An 11584-nucleotide genomic window follows, 5' to 3' on the forward strand; every position below is an offset into this window, starting at 1 on the left:
CCATAGAGGAGAGGAGGGTGGAGTATAGGTATCATGCTAGGGCCTCTTTCTGGAGACAGGAAGGCGACAGAGTCACATGGGATTTCTTTGAGATAGCTGGATCCCACAGGAGGAGAGATGGTATTTGCAAGTTGCGTGGCCAGGATGGAGCTATTGTTTCAGATCCCCTCCCAGGCGAGAGCCATCGCCACAGACTTTTTTCGATCCCTCCTCACTCGTGCCCCAGCATCTTCACAAGTGGAAGACGCACGCGAGAGGGTCTGGCGGCATACAAGGGAGGTGGTTCCCCCTTCTCTTCGGTCATTTTTATTGACACCATTTACTGCTGAGGAGTTGGTGGAGGCATTGACGACACTTTCCAGGGGTAAATGCCCAAGGGCAGACAACCTTCCAATCTCCTCCTTTCTTCGCCATTGGAAGGTGGTCTTCGAGCTGCCTTCAATGAGATTATGGTTACAGATGCCATGCCAGAGGCTCTCAGAGGGCTTGATTCACTTGATTCCCAAGGAGGGTGGTGAGAGATTGGAGATCCAGTGGAGACCCATCGCTCTCCTTGGGAGAGCCTATAAGATATTGGCCAAGGCCATCAGCAGGAGACTCCAGCCTTTTCTCCCATACTTGATCCATGACACTCAGATTGGCTTTGTTCAGGATAGGAGCATCTTGGGGACAACATTTTTACCTTCTGGGAGGTGACAGCTTTGGCCAGGATGCGGCACCAGGACCTCATTGTCCTTCTCCTAGATTTCGAGAAAGCATATGATAGGGTGGATTGGAGCTTTCAGGAGGGCAAGATGAGCCAGATGGGATTCCCAGAGGAGTGGATTCATGGGGTTTTAGGACTCTACTCAACCTCGCATAACCAGGTCCTCATTCAGGGGGCCCGAGGTGACAGATTTCCCCTTTCCCACTCCGTTCGGCCAAGCTGTCCACGGGCACCTTACGTCTTTCTTTTCGTTGCCGAGGCCATGAGTAGTTTTCTCTCTGCCCAGGAGACCAGGCTCCAGGGATTGCATCTCCCCCTCCGTACGCAAGAGGAGTTGCTGGATTCAGAGTTTGCAGATAGAGATTCGCGGAGGAGATTGAGATTTTATGCCGCGCATCAGGAGCAAAGATCAACTAGCACAAGTCATGTAACTCGCGGCGGTGAGTGCCCGGAGGACTAGGGCCTTTGACACACTTGTTGAAACCATCAATGCATATTAAAACATTTAAACATGGCCACAGCCTTAACACACATCCATCATCACTTTGCATAAAACAGAAAGCTGGACAAACATCCACAAATGCTGAAAATGGAGCTTGCATGTGTGACACCGCATAGAGGCCGGAATGGGCCGACCCCCCCCCCCCCCCTTGGAGTATTTTATTACCCAAGGAGAATAATATCGAAGGTCTCATCGAAGTCGACTCCAAGGCATTGAGCATAACCCTTGGCAACCAACCTCGCCTTGTGCTTGTGCAAGCTGCCATCAGCTCGGAACTTCGATTTGAAGATCCAGCACACACCAATCACCTTACGCTACAGTGGCCTAGGCACCAAAATCCAAGTGCCATTCCGTTCAATAGCATCCAGCTCTACCTGCATAGCACGACGCCAAGGCTCATGTGAAAGAGCCTCGTCCACAGAAGTGGGATCAGGAGGACCATGAATGATGGGACATAAGAGCACCCAAAATCACGAACTATCTGAAAATACCATCCAAGCACAGATCTGCTTGAACTCGCTGGAGGAGGAGCAGAGTCATCATCATCTGGCTGAGAATCCACAACTGGAGGTGTAACAAAAGCAAAGGGGGGAGGAGGAGGAGGAGGAGGAGGCGGAGGCGGAGGCGGAGGAAGAAGAAGCTCACCACCCCCCTCTGAAGATGTACGGGTCACATCAAACAACACATCACTGCTCACAACTTTGCTGGCCTGCTAATCATATAGACGATATGCCTTGGACACAGTGCTGTATCTGAGAAAAAGTCATGCGCTGAGACTTGGAGTCCAACGTGGAGCAATGCTCCTTAGGCACATGTACATACACCAAACAACCAAAGACCCGGAAATAAACAACAGAGAGCTTCTCATCATGGAAAGCCTCATATGGAGTTTTATCTAGAAGAGCAGCAATAAGAGACCTGTTCTGAATGTAGACAACAGTAGAAGCCACCTCAGTCCAGAAACGTCGAGGTAATGAAGAATGCTCAAGCATAGCACGGGTCATCTCCATAATGGTCCTATTCCTCCTCTCTACAACTCCATTTTGTGATGGAGTATATGCTGTAGTAAGCTGTCTCCGAATGCCATGAGCCTTGCAATATTGCTGAAACTCCTCGGATGTAAACTCACCCCCTCTGTCGGTCCTAAGAGCCTTGACCGAGGAACCGGTCTCTTTCTTCACCTCAACTCTCCAATCACAAAAGTGCTGAAAAGCCTCATCCTTGGACTTCAAAAAGAAGACCCAAGTATATTTGGAGAAGTCATCCACCATCACGAGCATGTACAACGCCTTACTCAAAGACGCAGTACTCATAGGACCACATAAGTCCGCATGAACAAGAGCAAGTGATGCCGAAGATCTGTGTGTCGCCTCCTTTGGAAAGGCTCATTGTTGCTTCCCTTGTAAACAAGAGGAACAAACAGAAGATGGAGCCCTGATGGTCAGTAAACCCTCAACCAACCCATCCTTCGAAGCTCGCTGTAGAAGTTGATAGCTCAAATGGCCAAACCAAGCATGCCAAAGAGCAGAAGAAGAACCAGAAGAAAGCAAAGCGGTCAACTTGTATAGACCACTATCTTGGACTCCCTCAGGCAAGATGCTACCAGTCTCCTTATCACGAATGGTAATCTCATAAACGAGAGAAGATCACCTCCGCACCCTAAGCTGTAAGAGCACTCACTGACAAAAGATTAAATGCCAAATCTGGAATATATAGAACGTCAGAGAAGTACCTCTTGTCCTTGGAGAAGCGAAAGATGGAGATGGTGCCATGTCCATGCACTAGCACGGAAGAAGAATCACCCAAGGTGATCTCACTTGTCGTGGCAGTGAAGTCCTCAAACCAATCTCGATGGGGTGTCATGTGAGCAGTAGCACTACTATCCACAATCCACAACCGCGACTGAGAAGTCACAAGAGCAAATACACGACGAGTATCTGCTAATAGAAGAATACCATCATCCTTCTTGGTCTGAGACACCGCTGTAGAGGAAGAGTTCTTTGCTTCTTCATCCCGCTTCTTCTTGTGACATTGGGGCGATTTATGACCCTTCTTGCCACAATAATGACACTCAATGTTCTTGTTTTTTTTTTTTTCAGAAAGGAGACTTCTATTAAGTATGAAAAAAAATTACAAAATGGAGATTTCACACCAAGCAAGGTGGAGATCTCAACCAATCAAGAGCCCTATGCTGCCAATAGAGTCCCGAATGAGAGGATGTGAAAAAGATACCAATGTCCCACTCTCTCATAAACTGGCCGCGCTTCCTCTCCACAGCTCTCGAAGATCCCTGGATTCTGGCCCAGGTAGCCATAATGGTGTGAATAATATCACTCCAAATCCTGCAAAGACACTGAGAAACAAGAACGGGAGTACCCTCAATGGCCTCAGTGCCTCTAGCCTTCTAGATATTCCAGGCTGAGATGCTAGCAATAATCTCCCAAGAACTGTCTAACGGACAAAGTGTGAAAGTGGCAAATCCTAAAGCAACACTGCTGAGCAACTCCTTGCCTAACCATAATGGCCAAGCTTCTATCAGTTCCCTCGAATCTCAGCTGAGGCCAAGACTGTGTCAACCAAATGATAGAACCAAAAGAAATAATAGCATCCCTCTTAATCCTACCAAAGAGGTGTCGCAGACCAAACCCTCTGTGTTTCCCTACATTCCCATAAACAATGGTAAACTGACTTTGAAACTCCTGCACATCTAGGACATGCTGGGCAAGCACCAGTAACAGACCTCCACTGATTGGTGGCCAGACCACCATGAAGGGAAACCCAGATAAAGAAGGAAATCTGTGGCTTCCTATAAGAATGCCACAATCTCCGCCAAAATAACCTCTGAATGTCAATCGAAATGCCATAAGACTCCCAATGGGGTCTAAGAGTAGGGACACTCTGAATGTGTCCCAAGATAAGATGTCTGGCATTTCACACCATATAACTGAAAAAAGGCATGCTTTTCAAAGGGTTACAAGCATCCTTCCACTCCCACTCACCGGGGTCCCAATGCAAATGTCTGATAGGCCAGCCACCATACAACCAAAGGCTAACACTCTCTGTGATTATCCCCGGGGGGGGGGGGGTGTCAACAAAGATGTGCTTCCGTAACCTGCCAACAACTCTGACTAGACGAACCTGGGGGCCCTCAATAAGGTCCTGCACATCACATCTCTCTAGCTGCCATCCATCCTGTACAAAAAAAAAGACCGGTACATCATCCTCCCTAGGCAAGGAGATACCCATAACCTGAAGAGGAACACCTATCCCAGAGAAAACCCCAAACCAAGAATGATGACAACCTTTCAAAAAAGATCCAGTAATCCGGTGGTTGGGAATGGCTGCATCAATCTATGCAATCCTCCAGCTAAAGCCTCTCAAATGTTGCGTGAAATCCAATCTCTGCATCTCAGTGAGGCTCTGAAAACCTCTTCCAAGCCAGCACTGGGGGACATAGGGTCTCTCAGCCAACCTAAAGAATATGCATAGCTGCCCCAAGAGGCCTACCATGCTCATCTAAGATCAAATCATTTCACAGAATGGGTTGCCGGTTAGCTTCCTCCGCCAAACGCGGAGGGATGTGTACCAAAAAACTCCTCAGGCAGTCCCAGGCCCGTAGGAGGGCCCTAACCAAGAGGGACAAAGGAGAGCGGTGACCTGCATCCGAAAAAATAAAGCGTGAGTTAAGAGTCCAGTCGCCTCCGCGAACAGGGACACACCGTGATCTGCTGCATGAGAAAGTCCTTCCACAGCTCAGTGCCTGGAAGAAAGCCCCTAACAACAACCTGACAGAGCAAAGCCTTACATTGCACCTCAAGGTCAATGTCCTTGTTTTTAGAAGATCTACTTTTGTCTATCTTTATCCTTGGAGTTCTTGTCAAAACCCCCTTTCCCTTTCTTCTGTTGATTCTTCCCTTTATCTCGTGCAGCCAAAGCTCCATCAGAACCACTAGAGGTGCCAGTCCACTCCTCAAAGCCAGACTCAATCTGCATAATGGAGGGGAGAACTTTCTCCCAAGTAGCGGGAACCGGACGAGGAGAAGAAACAAGAGACGGAAATTAAGCATCAAACCTCTCTGGAAGCTTGGAGGGAAGCCGAATAGCCATATCTTCTGTAGAGAGATCCTTGCCACAAACAATAAGCTCGTCTAGGAGATCTTTCATCTTAGAGATAAAAGTAAATAAAGATGGAAAGGCAGAAACTGACAAGTTCATAAGCTGCTTTTCCAAAGCCAAAATCCGTCCCGGAGACTTAATCTCATAAAGATCTGCAAATGCCTTCCAAACTTCAAGTGCAGCGTCTGCTGTACGCACATGAGAGAGAATAGAATCCTGACAATTCAACATTAGAAAAGAGAAAACACGACGATCATTTACCTGTCAAATATCAATCTGTGCCTGAGTCACACCATCAAAAGCAAGAGTGGGACGGGTGGCATTGGCAGGTGTAACAAGCTAATCCCAGAGATCCACGCCACGCAAGGCTGATTTCACCTTCACCTTCCACAAAGTGTAGTTGGAACCATCCAGCTTTGCAGACTCAGAGAACATATGAAGCGTAGTCGGGGCAGCCATCACAAGAGCTTCAGCTCAATCTCAGAAGAATGCATAATCTCAGAAGGAGTGTCCACCACAAGTACCAGAAGCCACCAATACTCAACTCAAAACACCAAAAACTGCAAGCGCCATTTGCAGGGAAGAAAACGCAGCAAGGTAGATACTGCAGCCCTGAAAAGGAGCAGCCGACAGGTGAAGAAGGGAATCTCAGAGATCAAACCAATGAGGGAAGACCTGAATCTGTAGTGGAGAGGTGCCGAAAGAAGCCAGCCGACCAGCAGCAGAACTGAGAAGAAAACGCAGATTTGAAGGTGCTGAAAACTCAGGCAAATCTGGGGCAGAAAGTTAACGTTGACTGGGGCAGCAAATTAACACTGAACCGGGAGCGATGGTACCATGAATGAGTGCACAGAGCGGAAGCAAACAAGCACTAGAGTGTGCTGAGCAGAGAGTGCAAGAGAGAGAGAGAGAGATGGAGCAACTATGCTGAATATACTGAAATGATACAGTCCCAAGCAAGAGACAGGAAGAGTCTTGTATCTCATAAGTGAGGGAGCAAAAGGAAAGACTAGACTATGAGAAAAGTGAGAGGCCAGCCCACCTATTTATAGGTAAGAGGGGCTGGCCGACTGGACAAGAAAACCTGGCCGACTGGACATGGATATGCTGGCCAACTGGGAAAAAGGTACCCGACATTGGAAAAATCCCAAAAAAATGTGCAAAAATAGGGTGGCCTGCCCACAATCAAGGGCCATGAAAAGGGACCAAAAGGGACACCAACCATGAACTGGGGATGAATGTACTAACAAACGTTGCCACAATGACCAAAAGAAAATAGGCAGCATCGTGCAACAGCTTGTCGTTGCAATTGTCAGCCAGCAGAAGACAGCATAAATGCTCATAAAATGCAAAACTTCTTGAATATGCCCTCCAGCTCCTTCTGACTACCTTGGGTAAAATCCCTAGCATAAACCCTAGATGTACAATGCCTAAAAAGGTTCCTAATCATAGCCAAAACTAGGGATTAAGCATGTCCACATGCTGTGCATGTGGCATCCTCTCCTGCGAAGTTTAATGACGGAATCCACCTTCCTTCTAGATGATTGTCATCATCCCTTTACTGCATGTGGACTCCATCCTTGGCATCCTGCTTCCAAAACTTGAGGCACTCTTGACCACTTGGATCTTGTCTTGAAAACCTTCTGCCGCAACCTTGGATTGCTCCAATCTCTAATGCTCTGTTCCACGTTGAGAAACGTGAACCTGTTCTTCTTGTCCTCTCCTTCAGCTGAAGACCTGTACCTTTCTTGGGCTGAGAACTTGATCCCTTCTTGAAAACCTGCAACCCCTGTTTCTTCTCCTCATCCTTGTACCATGGCGACCGAGCTGAGCATTAGGGGGCTTCATACCCCATGATACCCACCTGGATGCTCCATACCCCATTGCTGCCATCAATCTGGCTCCACCAGGATACTTGATGTTGAAGAACCGCATGTCTCGACCAAAAACGACCACCGTTATACTATGCGTTTTCAAAATCTACATCAATTCAGCACCTCTAGGTCTTTTGCCAAGCTCTGATACCAATGTCACATGCGGAAGAATTGCATGTACTAAGAACTGTGCAAGTGCAGAAGTAACGTGGTTTTAAGCATATTCATGACAAATGCAAGGGCTTGCTTGTGTGAGAGAATTATATGTGCTGCCAAATATAAAATATTATGAACAAAGGTTTTCCAGCAAGGTGGTTCCAAACATAGTGAACGATACGTTTAGTACGTTTGGAAAACGTGCTGAAAAGATTCCAAACGTAGTGAACGTTGCCCCCGATATATATATATACACAAAATTTATAGTTTACTTATAGAATTTTGAAATATGAAGTTTGAAGATTCATCAATGAACATTAAAGCACTTACTAATACTATACAACCTTTAGTTTCAATTTTGCAAGAGAGAGAGAGAGAGAGAGAGAGAGACTTGAGCAAAGCATAGAGATGCCCGCAGGAGAAGACTTGAGCGCCGCACAGAGGCTGCCGCACACATGTAAGGAAAAGCGAGAAAAAAAAATGACATTGACTTGCGTCCGTTTTTTTAACCTATAAAATCAAAAGTGCACGTTCACTACGTTTCCAAACGTAGGTGAACATTCTAAACGTTTGGAATGTTTGGATTCCATCCAAACGTAGTTTGGATGCAACTATGTTTTCCAGCATGCACTAATGAAGCAGGCTGCAAAACAAAGCCACATAATCAAGAAGACATGGATCTGGGAAACAAACGGAAGTACCAAAAATGTGAAGCATGACCCTAATTTAAAACATGAAATATGAAACCACAAAAGAAAGCTTGGAACATGAGCCAAATATAGGAGCTACTCAAAGGCCCAAAAGTATAGCACCACTCAAAAGATGCAAAGAGGTCATACCTATTTGCTGTTTTGCATTCTCAACAAGCATGTTGCTGCTCATCTGCATGTGCATTCCAAGACTTTGCATTCCTGGTATGGACCCACACGTCTTGGAATGACAGTCACCCAAATTTCTCTTGTCAAAGTCTTGAACTGTAAGCTGATTGTTGCCCCCATCCTTATACAACGGTAAAGGATCACTTGTGTTTTTATTTGAGTTTGTAAAGTATGCTATTGAAAATGCTTCAAAAGAAGTTGCTTTACTAGAACTACATGCAGAGGGGATATTATTCACAGCTCCCGGGGAAGGCTCTCTCGAAGTGCTTGCTGCTGAGAGTGCCTTGCAAGCATCCTCCCACTATAATTCACAAAACAAGGGATATAACAAGTTGAGAAAGCACTGTGAGAACATGACATCCAAACCATGTTAGCATCCAAATCATCTACGAACCTTAGCAGCTAGGTCAAAAAATAATCTTTGAGCCGATCTATGGAATGCCATCAAAGCCTAAAATCACTTAAAATCTTTTGTACGAGTTCCTATCAATAAATTTCAAAGAATACCTTAGCAAGTTCTTCAATTCGAAATGCGTACAAATGCCTTTTTTCGACATCGGCTCCATTCTCGTACCAGAATTTCTTGAGAGTTGCTAAATGCGTGGGGCTTGCAAGGTGCCTTATTGTGTTTGAGCTTTGTTTTTCACCACCCAAGGAAAAGAAAAAAACAGAAGAACTATTATAACATTGAAATCTGGTCCAAAACTAAAAAAGCAATGAGCCATCTAGGAAATCCTAACTTGATTGAGATTAACGCACACCCAATCTACAAGGAGATTAGGGCAGACCTAATTCGTCTTCATCACAAGTTGGTAGTGAGGAATTTAATTGGAGAGTACTCTTTTTTTAGAGAACACAATGGTAGTGAAGGCAAGGAACGGCAGGAAAGAAGACATCACTTTCAATTACACTCACTTTAATAATATTTTTGCTGACCTTCTTCAGCTACAGAAAGCGATGGTCAAGTTCTGTAATGTCACTGCTGGTGTGTTCAAAGAAGAAAACCTCTGCACAATACATGCAAAGAGAATTGGGCTACGATAACGGATAAGGACCTGTGGGATTGGCCATCAGGCTCTGAAATGATCAATCGCGACACAAAGACACTAGAGGTGCCTGAGGTGACCCAACAAGTTTGTGAAGCTTGTAATGTCTTTTTTTGTGAACTATGAGCAGAATTCCCAACGACGTCTATTTGTAATTCCATTGATGTATAGTTAAGAAGTTTACTTTGAATGAAAGATGGAGTAGACCCTAGCTAGATTGATGTAAGGTCCTAGCTAAATTAAGGTAACCCCTAGCTGGATTAAGGTTGGGTCAGACTCTAGCTGGAGTAAACCCTGGCTAGAATGAAGATTTAAAGCAAACCCTATCCTGGATTGAATGTTAGGCTAATTAAGATTAGAGCAGTCTAAGTAACCCTCACCATATTCATTACAGTGCAAATTAAGGCAACCAAGGTTAAGGCAATCTGATGTAACCCTTACTGCTGTGTTAATCAAGTGATATAATCCTATCCGTAATAATTCTGACTTCAATCCATCGATTAAAATATCCATCCAATCATCCCCGAGAACCCAAATGATGAGAAAAGCAGATGATGGAGGGATGCATACATACCATACAAAGACGCTGTTGTCTTCGGAGATCTTCTCTTCACAGAAGGTGCACCAGAAGGCGTTGAGAGGCCTGTCGCATTCTCGCAGGCGTGCGGGGTTGTTGAGGAAGAAGGAGACATCCTTTATCTTGAGGAGAGCCTTAGAGAGAAGAGGCGCGAGGCGCTGCTTGTGGCGGACCGAGTATCTGTGGCCTCTGCCCTGATTGTGGTTCAGCCTGCACACCTTGCAGAGCTCGAACTGTTTGTTGGGCATCTCTCTCTCGATCAACAAAAGAAGCTACATCGGTGCATGAACATAATCCCAGAAACTAGTGGAAATCGGGCGACCATATTAGTAATTTTCACAACATTTTAATTATTTTTTTTGCCCTTCCCATGGCAAAGGCCTTAGTGGTGGGTATGAGGGGTTGCCTTCCTGCCCACCTCCACCATGTGGGCCTGTGCATGGTCATTATGTCACGTGCACATGTTAGTGAGGCTACAAGTGCTTCTCTACATCTTAGTGTGTGGGCCTAGTGCGAGATGTAGGGTTTCGGCTGGGTATGCTGAGTGGTTCTGCGCGCCAATTCTTAGCGTGTGGGCTTTGGCAGCGTGCAGTGCGGTGCCCCTAGTGTGTGGGCCATGCTTGGCCTACTGGAAGCTTCACCTTCTGCAGGCGGTACTATAGGTGCTACGCCTTTTATTACATGGGGCATGGTTTTTGAGCCGTATTTGGTGCATTTCGAGTGTGTAGTTGCAGGTTCTTGGGCAACAGGTATTTCTACCTTGGACTTGCTATTTCATTGCATAACGTTTTATGGGTGTGTGACAGATGTGCGTCGCCTATGCAGAGTTTTGGCTTGTGCCTGCAAGAATGTGGCGCCGTCTGTGCAGACTATTATTTTGTGGTTGTGATGGGTTGTTGTATGTTGTATGAGAGAGGGAAAGTGAGAGAGGAAGACCTGCAGGTACACGAGTCCCTACATATCTGTGTTGCTGAATGAGAGAGAGAGAGAGAGAGGGAGAGAGAGAGAGAGCTCTGCATGCTTTGGAGGGATTGAGATACTGTATGAGAGAGAAAAAGAGAGAGAGCAAGCCCTGTAGGTAGGCGAGTCCCTCCACACTCGTTTTAATATTGTACGAGAGAGAGAAAGAGAGAAAGAGAGTTGCATACTTGTGTGACCTACATGCTTTTGCATGCATGTGCTTTCAACTGTATAAGTAACGTGTGCAGTATGTGGTCACATGTGTGTGTGTGTGTGTGTGATTAGGTGAATGCATGCAGTGCTTGCTTTCAACGTATAAGTAACGTGTGCAGTATGTGGTCATATGTGTGTGTGTGTGTGTGTGTGTGTGTGTGTGTGTGATTAGGTGAATGCATGCAGTGCTTGCAAACTTTTATTAATGTTGTATGAGAGAGAGAGAGAGAGAGAGAGAGGTGGATGCTTTGCATTTGCTCTACACATGCATGCATGTGTTTTTGGTATGTGGCATGTATGAATGTGGTCACATGTGTATGAATTTACTAACTTCTTTTATATTTTATTGATATGCAGCTTGTTTCGAGTGCATGTGAGCAGGTTTTTTACGTTGCTTGCTTGTTGTCTTGGCAGTTTGAGTCGGTTTTACTTGTGCGGTGGAGCCATCGTTGCTTTTTAGCCTGCTCCATGTTGGCGATGTTCGCGGGTGAAGGAATCAGGTCACTGTTGTGTTAGATCTCACTTGGCATCTTTTGCTTTAGGCCTCGCGTGGTGG

The 11584-nt window shown here is 45.9% G+C and overlaps 1 protein-coding gene across 4 annotated transcripts in view; it reads right to left on the reverse strand.

The window, feature by feature from the left end:
- The window catches only part of LOC147623841 (coiled coil protein), a 56005-nt gene extending 45837 nt beyond the window's left edge, over positions 1-10168 (reverse strand). For all 4 annotated transcript variants that reach the window (XM_086820481.1, XM_086820479.1, XM_086820478.1 and 1 more), the window contains exons 1-3: positions 9853-10168; positions 8740-8866; positions 8194-8533 (exon numbers count right to left, since the gene is read on the reverse strand). In XM_086820481.1, coding sequence (XP_086676607.1) covers positions 8194-8533; positions 8740-8866; positions 9853-10103 — 718 coding nt within the window. In that variant the 5' untranslated portion in view covers positions 10104-10168. The remainder of the gene's footprint in view (positions 1-8193; positions 8534-8739; positions 8867-9852) is intronic.
- Between the last annotated feature and the right edge of the window lie 1416 nt (positions 10169-11584).

The sequence above is a fragment of the Cibotium barometz genome, chromosome 26 (genome assembly GCF_041138505.1).
Source record: "Cibotium barometz isolate CiBa-2024 chromosome 26, ASM4113850v1, whole genome shotgun sequence".
NCBI lineage: Eukaryota > Viridiplantae > Streptophyta > Polypodiopsida > Cyatheales > Cibotiaceae > Cibotium > Cibotium barometz.